The following is a 20,700-nucleotide window of genomic DNA, read 5'->3' on the forward strand; positions in this document are numbered from 1 at the left end:
CAACAATTTCAACTCTTGCTTCACATATCAGTTCTTCAGACTGAATTTTATTTCCTTTCACAAGAATTTCTTCCTGTGTTGTCACAGCTTCAAACATCAATGCATTACTAAATTCTTTCTACTGTAATAATTCACTCCTTTCCTCATTCACAAGACATTCCCCATCATTCTTTACTTCAGAATTTTTACCTTCTGAAAGATAATCTTCCATACTTTTGAGAGCTTCAAAAGATTTCTCATCCTCTTCAAAACCTGTAATCACATCAAAATTATTAGATTAAAAAATTATTAGATTCAACAATACAAGGTTTTACATTCTCCTATTGGTCTACATTTGTCCAATAGTTCAGAAAATCATCAATAATTCCTTCTTCTTCACCCATAAATTCACCCTGCTCTAGTTCACAAATAGACACTTCGATTTCTAACTCGGCTTCTCTAAGTTTTTCCATCAGCCACTTTAATTGCCTCTGTTGTATCCTTCATTGTAACTTACTCCATTTCACTAGCTTCTTCTTCAAGACCCATCCTTGTCTCTGGCTTTCCTCTAGTATTATCATCAATACATCGAGTTGTTCTTTCATCTCAGCAATCTCTTTATCAAATTTCTCTTGACTCGTCCTCTTTCCATTTACCTTGGCATCCTCCTTCTTCATCTTTCTTCTACTGTGATCTTCCTTAGAACGTCTGTTATGACTATCAATATCCATGTTCTTTTCCATCTCTATCTTCATGAGCTCCTCACTCACTCACTATGAGTTGCATTAAAGCCTCTACAACAACAAGCCTTCCTTGCTACCACTTACCTCACTAAGCTTTCCTCTGTACTTGATCTTTTAGCAAGCACTTGGTTCTCTATCTCCGGAACCTCCTTTTGAGCACTTCTCTCTACTCCTAGTATTCAACTCATCTGCACCTCTCAAGAACACAACTATCCTCTTAAATTTCAGTCACCATGAAATACTTGGTTTCGACCACCTCTTCTTCCACTTAGAAAGTCTTACCAACTTCTTTTATCCCTTAGCAATTCTACCCACATCCTTTTTGGAATTTCCTTTATGATCTGCAACAATACGTCTGCAGTAACAAGTCTTGTTCTTGCCACATATGCCTCACTAAGCTTCTCTCCGCTGAGCTCATTCTATTATCATTTCTTCAGTTCTTTACTCTGGAACCAATTGAACATTCCTCGCTCTAGATGTTGCAACCTTCTCACGTCCTTGTGCTGTTACCTATGCATCATTATAAAAACCACACATTCTCCAATATTCAAATCAAATTAAAACAAAACATGTCATCTCACCTTCAAGATCTCTGCATGATCTTGTTCCTCCATTCACCTTCACATCTAGTGGATTGTAGAATGTCTCTTACATCTCCAAGTTCTCCCAATATTCTGCCATACCTTACCTTTGTGTATTTACTATTTCTCAAATTATAATTTGGTCGCCCTCGCCTGCTTTCATCACTATTCACTTATATATGGACCTTTAGAGTATAACTCTGTTCTAAACTCTTTCAAAGAAATGTTCACAAAGAATTTCTTTGTGCTGCCTTAATACCAAATGTTTCAATTAGAATTCTGCTATGATACCACTTTGACGCAAGAAAACCCATGTATACCCACAGTATGCATGTAATATGCATATGTCTTGCCCCACAAATTCTAACTCTCTACTGAGCCAAATCTTCGGTTCTTAATGGTTCATGCCCCCTTAATCAATCTCTGCAGAATGATTTGTTTATTAACCCAGTTTATCCCTTAATTCATCTTTTCTATCGATACTTTATTCAATCCTCATAACCTTCACTAAACCTTAATTAATCCTTCATTAAACCTTAATGCCTACACATATATAACCTTTACCCACTCCTTATACTTTGGTTATATCAGACTTAACCCACAAAACAGTCTATTGGCTTTATTTCTATTATAATTCTTTTATAATAGAAACACTCTACAAGCATACATAACTTACATTTTCTCTTTCCACAGTCTTTTCACATTATTTAATGCATGCCTTATTACAATCACAATCTTGGGATTTCACGGGACACTTAAGACTTATCCTTCCACATTCAGGATGCCATAACACACCCGAACTTCAATAAACATAAACCGTAGTCATTACTTTCTCAGGTCGGCTCTTCTATCGCACTTCGCATATCGCTTGCCGCATTGGTTAAGGGCTAAGCTGTATCTCCCATGGATGTTTGCGATGCAATCAAATCTTTGATCACATCGGACATCATAATCACATATCGAAATCACTTGTGGCCGGGGTTAGTTCACTCATCAACGAAACATTGTGATGCGATATTTATTAAATCTCCTCCACCATTGATCACGGTATACAATCCAACGATTCACAATGATGTCGCATGTCACAAATCCTTTGGGCCAAGATTTATTCCTTACCATTTAAATGTTGTGATGCAGCATTTTAACAATGATCCTTCCATGCGATCTGATCCCATTCGTTGATTTGGTAGATCCAAGGGTGCTTGTGCATTAACACTTCATTCTTTCATTCTTCTTTCCAATTGGGTTTTGATGCCATTTCTCCAATGTTTCTCTGTGGTTTTGGTTATTTCAATGGTTCTTCATCCTTCCACTATTCCATTGAGTGACTCCTGCTTGAGCTTAATTCTACATATTATTTAATCACTATCATTCTTGGATTTTACTTTGATCGTGCATTCGGTTCACGCTCCATTACGATCCTCTGTCTCATTCTTCTTCACTGTGTATTCTGTCAAACTCTGCCTACATACATATATTGTATTGAATTCTGATTCATTCATAATTCATCATGCCATACTCAAATCACACATCTATACATTTTTGAATTAATCCTTTGTATATATATAAACACACAGTTATACAATTTCTCTATCTTTGGATTCATCTTCTAATGTCAATGACCTCTATTTACAATCTTCTCGTAGGCTTACAATCACACTCTAACTACCTTTATTATCTCACTAACTAACCTATCCAACCTATCTAACTTCTATCTTTGCCTTTGAGGCTTAGATTTATACAAAAGGATTCTAAAACCAATTCCTGTTTTAGATTCGTAACCCTCTCAACAAAATCGTAAAATCTCTTCCTCATCCCTAAGGATCCTCTCTAATCCTCAAAATCATGAACTAACTTCTAATCTAATATTTACCATCAATTCTCAAATCCCTCACTCTCTCAACTATCCTAAATATCTCATATTTTCCTACATTCAAGAATATTTATAAATATGTCTCATAATATTCCATTAAATCCTATTCTCATTAAAATCACTCAAAATCCTAAATGATTACATTAATTCATACTTAGGAAACCAACGTCCTTGAAAACTCAAGACCCCCTATGTCTACTAAAACACAATGATATTATTGGGCTGATTGCTCCTGCATCATTTTCCTACCTACTCTATACTCCTTCCTGAATGTGTGCTTGTAGTGATTTAAAGAAACTAACTTAGTATTGTGTTTCCCTTACCATTGAGTGGTTGTTCAATACATAATTATTATACTTACTTCCTCCATATTGTTGTTATCTAACTAATGTAAGTCTAACTAATGTGAGTCTAGTAACCTAGTATTTTTGGAGGGTTGAACCTAGACAATTGATGGTAAGAAAAAAATATTACAAAAATTGTACGGATACTTTAACATTCTTAGTTTAGTGTTGTGTTGATGCCCATGAGGCCCAAAGGTTGAGCCTAGGCTCTGGTACCATATGTCACATACCCAATTCTTGCTTCTTCTTCTTTTTTGTACTAGCAAACCAATGTCAAATATTAACTATTCCGAGTCCGTGACTTGCTCTCATGCATGTTCATTTTTTCCTTAATCTTTCCCAAAGAGATGGTGATTTGGATAATGTAGTATACTTGGAAACCAAAGTACTTTGAATATTTGGTTAACTACTCCTTAGATGTTCTCCACTATCCATGGTGCTAAATCTTACAAGCTCCCACCTTGAAGGTGAAAGAGACAGTTGTTTCCCCTTAGAGGGAGACGAGGCACTTCATCCTCTTACCTTCCTAGTGGATGTCAACATCACAAGTGGATAATTTAAATCTCTAATAACTTATTCTTTAAATGGTTATGAAAATTACTCTATGCTTAACAATTAATTGTTTCATATTATATTACTATTAATAACCCTATAGAATTTACCATACAAGTATGGCTAATGCCACCGCTTTAACCAATATGAGGTATTTAGTGGTCGGTATGGTTCTAGCCCCGTATAGTAATGTCAATGTACTACATTTATTTCATGTTAATCTATCTATGTTTTTCTTCTCCAATATCGACGCTTGTGTTTAACAGTAGTGAGGTCTCTTGTATTACAATGTTCTACTACTGATGGTATGTTCTATTACATTGTTTGAGTTATTATATTATTTACCCTACAACACCTTCCAGATAATTCCTACGCCTTACAGTTAGGAGTCTACCCTCTTCGCGAGTCCCAATTCCATATGTAACATTCGTCCTTGGAAGGTTAACCTTGCAATGTGATTTTTCCATGTCTCCTTCATCACGTGGAGGACATGTTACCACCAGGGTTGCATTTGGATGATAGACATGGAAAGCTACACATCCATAGTCATGACGGTTCGGAAGTGAGGAGAACTTGCACAACAATATTTCTCCTATGGCTACTAGATTTCAGTTGCATTTCAACTTATCATCTCACAAGATTTCTGTCTCCTCCCATTCACCTTTGATGAATATGAATTTAGTTGATCAGAAGCAAGATAAGTTTCAGTTATATCGTGATTCCACCAATCGCCTTTTAGTGGAGCCTCAGAGCATTGTAGCACACCATCGTTGGAGGAAAATCCTTGGAACAAATCGTTCCCTCGAGAAACTTATTGCCTTAAAATCCAAGTTAGAGATGGATACAATGCTGGAGTAAGCGAGTAAATACGTGAAATTTCTGCAGGCGCAACTCCACATTCTAGAGCTTATGTCTTCATTTTTACATCTGTCCAATGGTCTCGGCTCGGAGAGAACACTAAACCCTCGCTAAAAAAATAATGTAAGATTACATTCAACATCAAGTGCAGCAGGAAAAGGAATTGCAATGAACAACAACGGGAACATGGAAGAACAAAGGGAGGGTGAAAATCTATCAAATAAGGAGATGCTCCATCTTCTTGTCACATCCCGTGAATACTCTGGAGTAAGGAGAAATGCTTTAGAATAGTAGAACAATACCAGATTGTGGTTGTTGCGGAAAGTTCTAATAATTTCTCTTTTAACTTTCTCGTTCCATAAATAGTTCATTTCAGATGTTCATGTTTTAACATAATATTGGATATATGATGGGTACGGTTTATTACATTGATTCAAATGACGTTGTCCTATTCACATTTCTTAGATTTATGGTTTTATTCCTAGATTAACATCGTTCGGATTTCACATGACGAGCTTGTGTAACTACAATAACGACAGCACACAATAATACAATTGTGTGTTAACTCAATTCTTTTGAGTTTCTTTTCCGTTCTCAAATCACTTGAAATTGGTAATAAAATGTGAATGAAGGATGTCACTCTCACTTATATAGCTAAAGGTGATTCTCTAATATAATATGAAGGATGTTAGTTTGAATTATATATCTAAAGGTGATTGTCTAGTATAAGTATGTGTTAGATGACTTATTTCAAGTGCTGGAAAATGGTTATTAGCTTTAAAATAAAATTATTAGTTTAAAATAAAAATAAATTAGTTTACAAAATTTCACTAGCTTATTATAAAAGTTATATCAAGTAACAATGTTAATGTAAATGAAAATATTTTTTCTATTTAGAGATTTTTATTTTTGGACCAAATCACTTTTATTAGATTTTCAAAATGGAATAGCATACAAAATTTGCCTTAAGAGTTCCCACACTCTAGTTCTCACCAGAATTTTTGAGGTTGGGGATTGGAGGATACCAAAAAGGACACTTAGGATACATTATTTTGGTGAGGCATAGAAGCCATGTCATCCTAGTAAAACCAAAAAAGAGACTAGAACTAGCATCATCAAATCAAGGAGGGGGGTGTACAAGGAGATGTAAAGTAACCAAAAAAATCATTAATGTTGAAATCAATATGTTGCACTCTCGCTTCCAAACTACAAATGTGATCATTAGTTCAAAGTGACTGCACTTTGCAGTATTTCAATTTAGCTATACGGAATATCTGTAAGGTAGGCCACTATGTCAATTCTATCGACATACATGTGGTCCTTTCGGATGTCAAAATCAATTTGGATGTGCAACAACAAAGAATCCACGGTCTCAATGTGGCATGGAGATCCACGTCTAGAAATGGCTTATAGCCCTGTAGCTTCTATGCCATATCTCCTGCCTTGCTGTATTGGTGGATGATAACCTACCTTCAAGATCAGGATGACCAACCTTTTCATGTTGGCCCATCCCACCACCAGGAAGTCCGTGTTGGCAAGGCATATCGAACTTATGTCTTGTAGAGTTTCATAATTGTTTTGTTTTGATAGCTATTTTCCACCATTTTCTTCATTTTCATCATCATTATGAACTCAATAAAGGCAGTAAATCATATATTTTGATAAGGTAATAACTCTTACATGTCTTAAAGAGTTCATGAGCTACAAAATTAACATTATTCTACAACCGTTTTCTAATATGCACCTACCTCCTTAGGGTTCTCGTGCACTAATGAAACAACTAAGAATATGGGTACGTGAGGATTGATCCCCTCATAGATCTCCTCCTATTCACTCAAGCCATTTCATCAGAAGGATCACACAGCACCACTCTCAAATATACAGTTCAACATGGAGATTGAATTGCATTTTTATTTGACTCACATTATGCTGAAGTTTGTGCACATTTTGATTTAACATTTAGGGTTGTTGGGGAAGTCCTATCTTTTCACTTAGGTGCACATGAACATGAACGCTTTCAATTGATCATGGTACATGGTACAGTTAAATGTAAGAAACACATTTCATTTCTCTTATGGCCATTTCACAATATGTATTTCATGTAATGGCATTTCATTTATATTACAATGCATTGAACATAAACTTGTTTCTTTCATTAGATTAGGTTTAATTTCAAACATAACTTGCATTGATGTAGATTTATTTTTCATGATTGATGTAGTGCTTCTTTTCTCCTTGTATTAAACATATATTAACTCTTAATGTTTCTTAACCGTAATACATATATTAACACTTAATGTTTCTTAGCCATAATACATAATAATTTATTCATTTTTAATGTTTCCTAAGCATATGGTAACACCTAAAAGTATAGAAGGCAACTGAAATATGGATTTTACAAGAGATAATGTTAAAACTCATTTAATAAAGAGTTATGAGGTTAGTGATGGAACTGTTGCCATTATTTTTTTTTTTACACGAATCGTTAGATTGATGTATTGATTCTTGGCTGAAAAAGCCTTAATTCAGATTACAATGAGGTAAACAGAGATTAGATTTCTCATCTGTCAGGAACCAATTGACTTCCTTTCTAATGAGTCTGTGATTTTTGCTAGCTGTAATTCTTGTAGCTTTATCTATCTTTCCTAGCTTGTAGATACAAACAAACTGCTTCAATAAAAGACGGTAAAACATATTAAACTGACCTTTAAGGGATGGGATCCCAGCCTTCATCTCCATCTCTTAGGAGTACTCCAGGGGAGAAGAACCGCTTTGTTAGCTTCAGCATCAGCCTCTTTATTATTTTCTCTCTTAACACGAAGAAACTCCAAATTCTGAAAGGTATTTGTAAGGAATCTAATTCTGCTTAGGGTTCTTGATAATCTTAAATCTAAAGGAGAGGAATTAATCACCATGGCCATTATAATGGACTAAGAGTCCCCAAAAATAATTGCATCTTTGATACTGAGAGAGCTTGAGCCCCCAGAGCTTCAGCTTGAATGCTGGAGTTGAAGCCCACTCCCCAAGCATATCTAGATTCAGTTTTGCCTTCTACGTTTTTCACAACACCACCTGCTCCGGAGCTGCAGGGGTTGCCTTTTGCAGCACCGTCAAAGAAGAGAATTTTCCTTGCCTTTTTCTGCAAAACTCAACTAATTCTATAGCATTGAGACGGATTTGCCATTGCTTTAGGGGGGGGAGTCTAACATTTTCAACGAACTCGAGGCCCAAAGAGGCTCCCCATACAGCGTCTTGGTCACTAAGGTCCCCATACTCTTTCAAGTGGCTTTTGATTTTGACCCACATTATCTTGGGGTCACTCTTTTTGTCATTGAAGATCCTTTGGCTTCTTTCCAACCAAATGTGTCAGCACGTTAATTTGGGGAGGGCGAGCCAGGTGCTTTTGACATGCCGATTCTGAGAAATGCCACGAGGATATAAGCGCTTCTAGTTTGAAAACAATTCTGAGCAATGATTTGGAGGAGTGAAGTCAGAGTTCAAAGGGCTCAATTCCTCCTTCCAAACAATAGCTACGTAATTACACGAGAGCATCAAGTGAGCGGTAGGCATCAAGTGAGCGGCAGTTTCTTCGTGATCTTCGCACAACGGGCAGTGAGAGGGACCGATTATGCCTCTTTTACAAAGTTTGCCCTCTGTCATGATCCTGTGATGACAAAGGAGCCGACAAAAGATATCAATCTTGGGGAACGTTGTATGGGACCAGATCCCCTGCCAGGGCCTCGGATCAGGCGGCGCATTCGGGTGCTGAGTAAGCTGTTTGTAGCCCTACGAAACAATACAACTACCCGGGATCGATCCCTTTCCTGATATCCAATGGAGCTTTGCGTTTTAAATGGGCGAGGAAGGTGGTGTATTCTTTGGAGAGTTGTGTTGGCACCTCAAGGTTTCTCCATCTCTGCCATTTATTATTTTCCCATTGGGATAAGTCCCATAGCATTTTGACGCCTGCACTATCCAACCAGACTTTTAACAGGACCAGAGAGCGATCCTCAGCGATGGGGTCACTGCCCATAATGCGATCCTCCCAAATGTTGATGCGCTTTCCATTTCCTGGAATCCAGTGCGCATGCTGTTTAATTAAGACAGAGGCTTTTTCACACAACTTATGGATCATAGTACCAGGGGTGGTGGTAGGATTGTCTAGACAGCGTGCTCTCTACCCACGGAAGTACTTTTTCCATAACACAAGCTGAGCCCAACCTGGATTTGGAGCGATGATCCTCCATACCAGTTTTGCCCCCAAAGAAATATTTTGTTTGCTAATGTTCTTGAAGTGCAACCCGCCTTCCATTCTCGGCAAGGAGATTATGTCCCAGCTTATTAATGGGATTTTCTTCCCATTTGCTTTGCCACCTTTCCAAAAAAAATTCCTTATATATTCCTCCATTTTCCTCGTGATGCCAATAGGAGCCATCATCACTGCAGCCTGATAGATGGGAAGACTATTCAGAACAACTTTTATTAGCACTGTCTTACTTGCTAAATTGAGCCAGTTGAATCCCCCAGAACGAATTTTGGACTTGAATTTTTCCAGCAGAGGTAGCCAATCTCTTCCGAGGGCTCTTTTATGGAAGAGAGGGAGACCAAGATACTTGAAGGATGACCAAGCAGAGGAGGCTGCAAAACCAAAACAGTTAGAAATGGCTTAAATCATTCTGATCGATGCATTCAAGCAGAAAATGTGACATTTTCCTTTATTGAGGCTACTTCCAGAGTCTTCACAATAAGCATCCACCACTTCTTTGAATCTTTGGGCCAAGAGTAAGGAGGCAGTGCCAAGCAGGAGAGAGTTGTTCGTGAACAAGGCATGATTTATGCTTTTGACACCTCTTGCAATGTTAAGAACCATTATTTCTTGGTCTGCCTACTTTTTATTCAAGAGGAAACTGAGGACAGAAGCCTGAAGGACAGAAAGCAAGGGGGATAGAGGGCACCCTTTCCTGAGCCCTCTCGAGGCTTTGAAGAAGTCCATGGCCCTCCCGTTCACCAAAGGGGCGATCCATGGCTCACTCATGCATATCTTGATCTAGGTGATGAATTTGGGTCCAAACCCTAACTTGTGCAAGACATCCAATAGAAATCTGTGCCTCACTTTGTCAAAGGCATTTTCCAGGTCCAATTTGACAACCACTCCTTTCTCTTTCCGGGTCAAGCTTGTGTGAATTGCCTCTTGGACTAGGATAAAATTATCCACTATCTGTCTTCCCTGAATAAACACTACAACAAAACCAGCGATTTGCGCCAGATTTAATGCCAGATTTTAGTGCATTTTTTTTGTAATTGTGATGAGCAACCTGGTGCTAAATCTAGCTCTATTGTACAATTTTTAAAGAGTCCTTTTTTGCACCTGATTTTGCATCCTTTTTCACGCTAGATTTTGCATCATTTTTTACACCAAACTATGCATCATTTTTTGCGTCAAATTTTGAACCAAGATTTGCATCTTATTTTATGACAGGTTTTGCTTCTAGTTTTGTGTCATTTTTTGCATCTATTTTTCATTCTCTTTTGCTTCCAATTTTGTGTCATTCTTTTCTTCCATTTTTGCACCATCATTTGCATCACGTTTACACTGTATTTTGAATCCAATTTAACGTCTTTTTATGCATCCATTTTGTGTCAGTTTTTGCATCTAGTCTTACGCCAGGTTTTGTATCTAGTCTTACACTAGTTTTTTCTTCTATTTTTGCACCAGCTTTGGTGCCTATCTTTGCACCATGTGTTGAATTTGATTTAGCACCAAATTTTGCATCCATTTTTGTGCCCATTTTTGCATCTTTTTTTGGACCATTTTTTACATCCACATTTACGTTTGATTTGTCTCCATTTTTCCCATCTCATTTTGCACCATATTTTGCATCATTTTTAACACCATCTCTTGCATCTAATGTTACATCATTTTGAGCATCCAAATTTGCATTTATATTTGCATCTTATGTTGAGTCATGTGTTGTGTCCACCTTTGCATCTTATTTTGTGTCTAATGGTACATTCAATTTAGAGCCATTTTTTACGTCTACTTTTGTATTTGTTTTTGCACCAAGTTTTGCATCCAATTTTAAGCTATTTTATGCCCCTTTTTGTACCATTTTTTTGTGTCTACTTGTGTCCAATGTTGCACCATTATTTACACCGACTTTTTCATCCAATTTTGCATTTTTTTGGTGTCTAGTTTTACATCGTTTTCACCATCCAAATTTGCATCTTTTTTGGCCTCATTTTGTGTCCACATTTGCATATAATTTTGTGTCTGAGTTCGAGCCTAAATTTGCATGTGATTAGGAATCATTTTTTACATCCAATATGGCATCCTTGGTTTCACCTTTTTTCAGCCCCATTTTGCATCTTGTTTTATGTCTTTTCTTACATCTTTTTTTTTCCCTTTTTTGCACCCAAGTTTGCATCCCAAATTTACACCATTATTTGCATCATCATTTGGCATATTAATTTGTAATGTTTTTTGCTTCTTTTTAACGCTCAACTTTGCATCTTATTTTACATCTAGTTGTTGTCTTTTTTTGCATCTAATTTGGTGCCCATTTATGTGTCCTTGTTTTTGCCCAATTTGATATCCTTTTGTATGCCATGTTTGTTCCCTTCTTTGTGTCAACTATTGCACAATTTTTCACTTCTTATTTAAAACACTTTGTATGTCAATTGTTTGCATTTTGTATTAATTCCTCGTTTAACATCCAATTTTACTTTCAATTTTGCATCCATGGTTACATCCGCATTTGACTTCTTATATAGAGTATATTTTTCTTTACATATATGACCCCCTTTATAGATTCATAGTGAAATATATGATAGTTTCTAAATATCATTAAAGCAGATATCACAATTCAAAATCATTTGTAAAGAAATTTAAGAGAGATTGACAACATTCATCCAAAAAAATAACAGTGTGTCATTAACAATTTTCAAAACATGTATAAAATAGCAACATAATACTAATAAAATCAGTATTATTTTTAATCAAAACAAGTAAAATTCAAATATGATTAACAAATCAAAATATTTCATGAATATCGTTATTCTACGATAAATTAACAACATACATAAATCAAACTCATCGTATGATTACAAAATCAAAATGTCTCATTGATATAGGGTAAATTCACAACACCCATCTAAACATAACAATGTCATTCTATACAATAATTTCTTCATAAAAAACAATGCATGTGCATGCCTAGCTACCACCACCAAGATCATCCTCATGATCATCTTGACCATCCTCATTACTCTGATCCACATCATCACCAACACCGCAACTATCATCATCATCTCCTCCTTCACCACCATCATCCTCATCCTCATCCTCATCATCTCCTGATATATGTTGAACATAATTTGGATCATTGTCTTGGCAATCATTACCTATAGCATTCTGACAAAAAAAATCAATATTACATGTTAGTATTAATTACATAACACAACGCATGTTTTTGTTATACAATGTTAACCATAAAATGAGGTAAGATGTAATATCTAATAGTACTAAAAAATAAAATGAAAATATGGTCTAAAAGTATATTGGAAATCCAACTAAGATTACATACCATAGAGTCCATCCAAACAACAAATTCAACCCATCTCCTTTGCTGCAGCACCTCCTTTTCCAAATGATTTGGAGGTCTTCCATATTTTAGTTCCTATCAATCAGTAAATAGGGAGAAATTAGATAACAATGACTTTCTTCTAGTACAAAATTTATTAAAAAAATATCACATGTTTAATATACTTACAAAGGTTGTTATCAGTGCTTTTAAACCTTTTTGGCCACTACGATGAGTGACTTTTGTCTTTGTTAACCTCGCCTTGGATGCCTTGTCCTTAAACATAAACCAATTCAATTTATTTTCACACAAATACATGTCTAAGATACTTATAATTATTAATACATTCTAAATAATGTTTAATGAAAAATTCAATACCTGAATGCTCTCATTGCCGGCTTTTCTTTGTGCATCCAACTTCTCATATGATTTTACAAGTTCTTTCCATACTTTAAAAGGTATGTCAATAGGTCTTTGTTTCAGTCTTTGATCTTGAGGCATTTTTTTAATTTTTCTTGTTTGGTTAAGAATTTTGGTTAAAAAAAACCGAACAAGTAATTCACATCAATGGCATGGGGACTCTATGGATATGTGTAAAAAAATGGCTATAAAGAAAACATCCAAAAAACATATGAGCTCTCCCTTTGATGGTCACTTGGGGCATATGGTTGGAAAGGAACAACTCCATTTTCGAAAATCAAGGACAATCCTTTCTCAAATTCCTTCCTAATATTTGCTCCAAATGTCTTAAAATGAAAAACAAAATTCAAACATCATCCTTAAACATCTCCCTTAAATATAACGTTGGACCATAAATTCTTCACTTTTATTGTTATCGGCTCTGGAATGATTTTTCTATATGCAATTATATAATGAAATATGTGTGCACTAATGAAAAAACATTGAGTTTCATTTTTCATAATCACAAACAATGAAAAAAGAATCACACGTAACTAGCATCATTTTGGAAACTTTATATTTATTAAAAATCTTTAACATGTTTTCCTCCCATATCTCATAAAAAGGTGTGAAATTTTTTATATACTCTCCAATAAGCCTAAGGATCACATACCTTTTAAAACTTTGCATTACCATTATATGTTTCTCCTTGAAGATATATAGTATGTTTCTTCTTTAACATATATATTATGTTTCACATTTCTTAATATTTGACAAAATACTAAAGTTGAAAATAATATAAAATCTCACTTTTTAGAATATTTTATGATATAAGAGATTGATTTAAGTGATGTTTTGGGTTAGGACAGGTTAGCTTTATATAATAAAAGAATATTAACAATTTTAAAGTCTAGATTTTGACAATTCAACATAATTTGGCTTTACATAATAATAAAAAAGAAATTAAGAATTTTTATTTCATATATCTTATTTATAACATTTTAATGGTTTATTCATATAGTAATAAAAAGTTCATATTTATAGGAAATTTAAAAATGATAATTTTAAGAGTGTTTACATCTAAAAAGTGTGGGAATAGTTTGAGATATGGTAGCACACAGTGTCCCATCATTGTGAGTTTTTAATACCATGAAAATGATCATTTAAGAGTGTTTACGGTGAGGGAATAGCTTGAGATATGATAGAACACATTATCCCATCATCGAGTTTTTAATACCATGATTGTTCACTAGTGAGAAAAAATCACATGGAGAGAACACAGAAAAATAACCGAATGTAGAGAAAAAAAAAACAAAAAACAAAAACAAAAACAAAATTTGTAAAAAAAATCATAAAACAAATATTATATACTTTTAAATTTTGTATTTGTAATTTAACTTAAAAAAAAAAAAAAAAAAAAAACAAACAAAACAAAAAAAATTAGTAAGAAAAATTCATAAAACAAATATTATATACTTTTAAATTTTATATTTGTAATCTAACTGAAAAAATTAACATACTCGTAGAGGAGCTAATTTATTTGCAGATATTTCTTGGTACCTAAAGCCATCACTTATATTTTATTAATTTATAAATAATTTATATTTTATTAATTTATAAGTAAATAAACAATTAACACTGTAAATTGTTACACAATTAATGCTATATAAAAAAGGTTAAAATTTTATCTATGATTTAGAATTAATGTTTTAACACGGTCTACAATGAAGCCATTATCACCTAAATCAATTTAAACTATCTATGATTTAATATTCAATAATCCAACAAAACTACAATGAACATCTTCCACGAGGTTATCATCTTTATAACATATATTGCTTCAGCTGAGATTATAGTGTGTCAATTTTGTTTCATAACTACGGGTTATCGCTCTGTATAATTTTATTGGAATTAACGTGACCTCGGAGAATTTCTCTGATGAGATAAGAAAAACGCTCTGATCGAAGGATGGTAATGTATTCATAGAAGTCACTGCAAAAAATCATTTGTGTATGAGGATTTTCAAGATTTCAATGGAAATCTAGATGTGGGATGCGATGTTACGATGTGGGTCGAAGAGATTGAGCTCTTTCTTTTTCTGTATTATGGGATTTGAATGCAGGAGTTGTTTCTATGGATGATAAAATTATGAGATTGAGGATTGTGGTCTTTGAATGCAGAAATTGCTTCTTTGGATGATAAACTTGCGCTTTTTTTATAAACAATTGTGGGGATTCTCCTAAGTTTTTATTGATTTCTCTTTTGTGTATCATTCTTGTCATTGTCAACCCCATTATCATATCAATGTCTAGGATGAGAAAGATAGGGATGGGATCAGTGAGGGCTCAATTTCTTTGTTGTCATCAGAGTCCAGGTCGGTTGATGGCAGTGAAATGGAAGGGTAATCCCCAAGGTGGTTGGTTGACAATGATCAGACATGACACAAAATGAGGCGTGGGCTCGTTCTGAAGACCAAGTGAGTGGATTCCTTTGATGTGGAGGCCATGGACATGCCCGGTGTTCATAAGGGCCATGATAAGGACCTTTCATTAGGACAGACGCTCGACTTGGCATTCCAAACACTTGGAGTGGTCTATGGAGATATGGGTACCAACTCCTTGTATGTTTTCACTAGTGTATTCATCCAAGCTCGTACCAAAGGAGAGGAAGATGTTTTGGGTGCATTAGCTTTAGTGATGTACACAATAGCCCTCATCCCTTTGGCTAAATAGGTGTTCATTATGCTCAAAGCCAATGACAATGGTGAAGGGGGGACATTTTCCTTGTACTCTTTGATTTGCACATATGCGAAGGTCAATCTGCTCCCCAACCAACAACCATCAGATGAAAAAAATTCTAGTTTCAAGCTCAAGTTGCCCACCCCGAAACTAGAAAGATGATTAAGAATCAAAGAAAGCCTTTAGAGAAGTACAAAATTGAAGACCCTACTGCTACTCTTGTTTCTCATGGGTACTTCCATGGTAATTGGGGATGGCATACTTACACCTGCAATATCAGTCATGTATGTTGTTAGTGGCATGCAAGATGAAATATCTAGCTTTACGGAAGACACAGTGGTCATTGTCTCAATCATATTCCTGGTGATCTTGTTCAGCATAAAATAGTTTGGTACAAGCAAAGTAGGCATGACATTTTCTCTGGCACTCATGATATGGATTTTCTCTATTGGTTCTATTTTACTTTACAATATTATTTAACATGACATGACAATTTTAAGGGCATTCAATCCTGTTTATATCTATTACTTGTTCAAGAGGAACACTATCAAAGCATGGATGTCCCTAGGAGGTTGCGTGTTATGCATAATAGGAGCTAGAGCTATGTTTGCTGATTTGGGTCACTTCTCAGTAAGATCCATCCAGATAGCCTTCACATGTGTAGTATTCCCATGCCTACTATTGGCTTACATGGATCAAGTTGCATATCTTATGAAGCATCCCTCTGTGGTGGAGAACATATTCTCTGCTTCAATTCCAGATGGTTTTATCTGGCCAGTCTTCGTGATAGCTAGTGTTGTTGCCATGATTGCAAGCCACGCAATGATCTCAGCAACAATTTCATCTATTAAAATGTCCATGGCCCTAGGATGCTTTCCCAGATTGAAAATAATTCACACATCCCGATGGTTCATGGGTCAGATCTACATTCTTGTTATCAACTGGGTTCTAATGATAATGTGTGTCTTGGTATGTGATTGTTTTAAGAGCACGGTTGAGATATCAAATGCATATGGCATTGCAAAGGTAGAGATGATTATGGTGACTACAAGCCTAGTGACTCTTGTCATGGTTCTTATATGGGCAAAAAATATATTCCTTGCGATTGGATTTCCTGTTCTATTTGGATCAATTGAGCTAATTTATTTTGCTGCAGTTTTGATGAAAGTGGGGGAAAATGGTTGGATAAATGGTTTTTTCCACCTGCTTCCTTCTTGTGATGAACATTTGGAACTATGGAAGTGTTCTGAATTATCAGGAGTTGTATATCTTGTTGGTCACGGAGATGTCAAGGCTAGAAAGGATTCATGGTTTCCTAAGAAACTGGTTATAATCTACTTCTATGCTTTCATGAGGGCAAACTGCAGGGCAGGCCCTGCAAGCCTCAATGTACCTCACACCAATCTCTTGCAAGTTAGCATGACATATACTGTCTAACTTGAAGGTTTCCATGAATCAAACACGCTGAATGTTTTTCAAGGACCAAGTCACAACATCAATATGGTGATGGATAACAAAGATTTCCTTGAAGGTGGCAGAGATGAAGTGAATTTTAATGTGAAGTTAATAATCATAAGTTTTGTTGTCGACCAAGATCTTCATTACTTAGTCCTTGATTTTGTTTGAAAGAGAATAATAGCCATTCCTACGATTAATCACTGATATTTATGAACAAAGACACCATTCTTTTTTCAATGAAGATGATAGGTGGTATTTTATATGCATGGTTAAGCCTAAGATAAGCCATGTTTTCTACATAAGAAAGTTATATTAAGTTATATCCATGAAAATGAAAGGAAGATGACATTGCATGTTTCCTCGTATAGCTAACCATCGCTCAATAACATTGGATGCTTCTCCACCTCATTCATTACATCATTGCTTAAGAACCTATTGCGGGCCCCGAAATCGGGTCGACAACAAAGGGGGATACCCACCCGGTCCGGAACCTGGTTGGCGGCTCCTTGCCCATTTGGTGTAGCGGGTCCGACTGGGGGTAATGGGACCAGTTTCCCAATGTATGGGGTGTGTGTGTGTGTAGAGTTTGATGGTGTTGATCTAGGAGTACTTTTTAAGCTAATTTAACTCTAACTTCTAAACTGACTCTATGCTATTGTAATCTAATGAAAAACAACGCATCTAATCTACGCTAACCCGGGGTATATTTCTTCTATTATGCAATCTAAAAAGATTTCGAACAATAACTGGTAATAAAGATCATTCAGCTATCATAAGAATAGAAATCAATTAAGATAAACCATTCTGCATAAAAAGTTAGGCAAAACAGTTGTGAACAGCATATCGCATAATTAGTTATTCATATGTCAAGCACAAATAAATGACTCCACCGTACAGAAGTGCCAAATGGTAATACACACATTCATACATTAACATATAAAGAACTCAGCTGCATATCACTTTAGGAATATAAGCAGAAATTAGTCAAGAGATAAAAGTACCATTTATGACTGATTTCACTAATAGACTTCAAGCAATAACGATTTATCTCTACTTGTTCTAATATCTACTAAGAGTACAGAAGTGCAACATCAGTAGCAGACATTAAAATGCAAACATAAATAAATCCTGATCCATCAATTCATCAAAAACCCCCTCCGAGGGTGCAAAAGTGCATGTTCTGAGGACAAGTTTTTTGACAGATTTCCGGACCCTTCTCCAAATGCCATGAGAAGGGTTAAATACTACTAACTAATTAATCTTACTTACACAAATTTAGGGAATGGCTTCAAATGACTGCCCTTTTACTAAAAGCAAATTTATTTCTAAAAATTGAATCTAATTTCTAACCATTTCTGTATCTGCTCCTTAGTGTTGAAAGCAATGCAACGTTTGCCTGGGAAGAATCGGTTGATTGTCTTCTCCTTTTGTTCGAGTGATAAAAGTAGAAATAACAAGAGCTGGCACCTCCTTCTGACAGACTAGAAGATATTTTCAAAAACCTTTCTCTAGCTGGGTGTATTTGCTGTGTGTATACTTAGTACAACCTAGATCTCTTTCGAACTGATTTTGCTGTTGCTATTTCAGTTTCCGGTCGTGCGAATGACTCAATGAGTTAGGAGTTGCGTTGTCTGGACAATCTTACTTATTGAAAATTGCTTCCATTCTTTGTTCCAGGCTTTTCTGAAGCATCATCCCTTTTTAGCGTTTTTCTTTTTTGCTTTATCCAATCTGAGCTTCAGGATCTTTTGCAAACATGCTGCTTTTGTGCGCCTTTGACTCTGAGTCTTGGATAGTCTATTTTCATCAGTGCCTGTTGAGTGATACTCTGGAATCCGCGGTTCTGCTGCATGCGGCATCCATTTGTGGAGGCATCTTCTCTCTGTTACCTTATTGGCGCTTTCCCCTTTTCCTTGGATGTTTCCTGCATATAGATTTATATCAGTTGCATGCCTTGCAGTTTACGCAAAGAAGAAGAGAAATGACGAAAACATTGACATGAAAGCATTAAGTTCTAATGAATGCATAAGTCTGACACTCATCATTTCTTGACTCTTCGAGAAATGCGACACAATCATTTCTGGATACTCAAGCATGTGGTCATTAATTTCCCTTAAGGTGCGCGCTCAATTTTGGGTTTACCGTGTATGCCGAAGAATTCTTGCGATGAGTCCTTTCTGCGATTGGTATCGCAGTATCGAGGGTAGTGATGTCGTAAAGTGTTATCGCAGATCGCAGATTTTGCAGATCGCAGATCGCAGATCGCTAATATCGCAGATCGCAGATTTCATTTAATCACTTATGTGCTGCGCTATGCGACGTTGCGATATGCGACGTCGCATATCGGCGGTCGGCGGTTCCTTGAGATTTTTCTTTTTAAGAGCACTTTGAATGTATGCGACGCGATGAATTTCGCGTCGCTTCTTCGCAGCTTGTTTTTTGCGCATAGGAAACGCTTCACTCTCTCTTCGTGATGCGATCAAGCCTTAGGGAGTCTAAAATACAAAAACTTTGACAAAAATCCAAAAAAAATATTTTTGGATTTTTTGCTCAGGGTCCCCCTTTGCTTGGTGTTATTGCTAATATCAAACAAAGAGGGGGGTTGTTGGTGACCACAACAATGGCGATTCACTGTGAAGAACCAGTTATCTCTGCTTTTCTATTGCATTTTCACTTCCAAAACAGAAAAATTTTCGTATGTCTAAATTTTGTTATGGACAGATAGAGTACATTACCCCTTATCCTGTCAATGATACTTCGTCCCAACCTTTTAATTCCGGTTGTCTGCTTCCTCTGGGTTAGTTCTTGCATTCACACCAGACATTACTCGGTCTTTTTAAAGATAAAATAAGGTCTTCTCTGCGTACTGGTTTTCTAAAAATATGCTCATTTGTCGTAGGTAGAGCCTCTGCTGCCCGCAAGCGTCCATAGCCTCGACAGGGTTACCATGTTATCCAGCAATGATCCTTTTTCCTGCTTGAGGTTGTTTACAGCATTTCAGAGAAAAATCCTTTTGACACTTTTTCTTTTTTATTCTCTAAAGAACAATGTCTTGGTTTGGTGGCCAAATTATGACACAGTCATTCACTTGATTTACATCTTTGCTGAACAAGCTGGCTCGTGATGAGACCCCTTGTCTTTTGATTGCAACAATCTTGAGTCGTTGCCCTGTTTTGATAGACAGTATTGGCAAAGTCAGCAAGTTATAATATCTGTGATCATGATAAGCCGGCTCGTGATGAGACCTCTTATTCTTCAAGATATAGAGTTTTCTCGGATTGTTTCTCTGGATGCTGCGATTTCCCTCAACAGGGAGGAAGTCATTGTTTTTTTCCTTAAGAAAGCTTTGGACGACAATAATAGAGTTTGAAAACAACAGCTTTACAGAGAATATTTATTTTATTATTGATGATACCTTTCATTGTGCTGGCATAAAACAATTTTTTACCAAAAGTTGCTTATATCCAAGATTTTTGAAGTTGAAACTAACATCATATTCAGGCTAAAGTTAACTCTACTTGTCAATAACAAAAATCAGATTTTTCGAAAAGTTTTGCTATTTATACAAGTGAAATCAAAATCTGATAGAGAATTG

The 20,700-nt window shown here is 35.9% G+C and overlaps 1 protein-coding gene across 1 annotated transcript; it reads right to left on the minus strand.

Moving 5' to 3' along the window:
- Positions 1-11,935: 11,935 nt before the first annotated feature.
- On the minus strand, positions 11,936-13,247 carry LOC149232851 (uncharacterized). Its single transcript, XM_089376589.1, has 3 exons — positions 12,700-13,247; positions 12,514-12,606; positions 11,936-12,341 (listed from the first exon to the last, which is right to left on the minus strand). The coding sequence occupies exons 1-3, from the start codon at positions 12,826-12,828 to the stop codon at positions 12,144-12,146; spliced, it is 420 nt and encodes a 139-aa protein (XP_089232715.1). The 5' UTR covers positions 12,829-13,247; the 3' UTR covers positions 11,936-12,143.
- Between the last annotated feature and the right edge of the window lie 7,453 nt (positions 13,248-20,700).

This window comes from Pinus tabuliformis, chromosome J, assembly GCF_031772625.1.
Source record: "Pinus tabuliformis cultivar Carrire ecotype Pingquan chromosome J, CPIR1, whole genome shotgun sequence".
NCBI lineage: Eukaryota > Viridiplantae > Streptophyta > Pinopsida > Pinales > Pinaceae > Pinus > Pinus tabuliformis.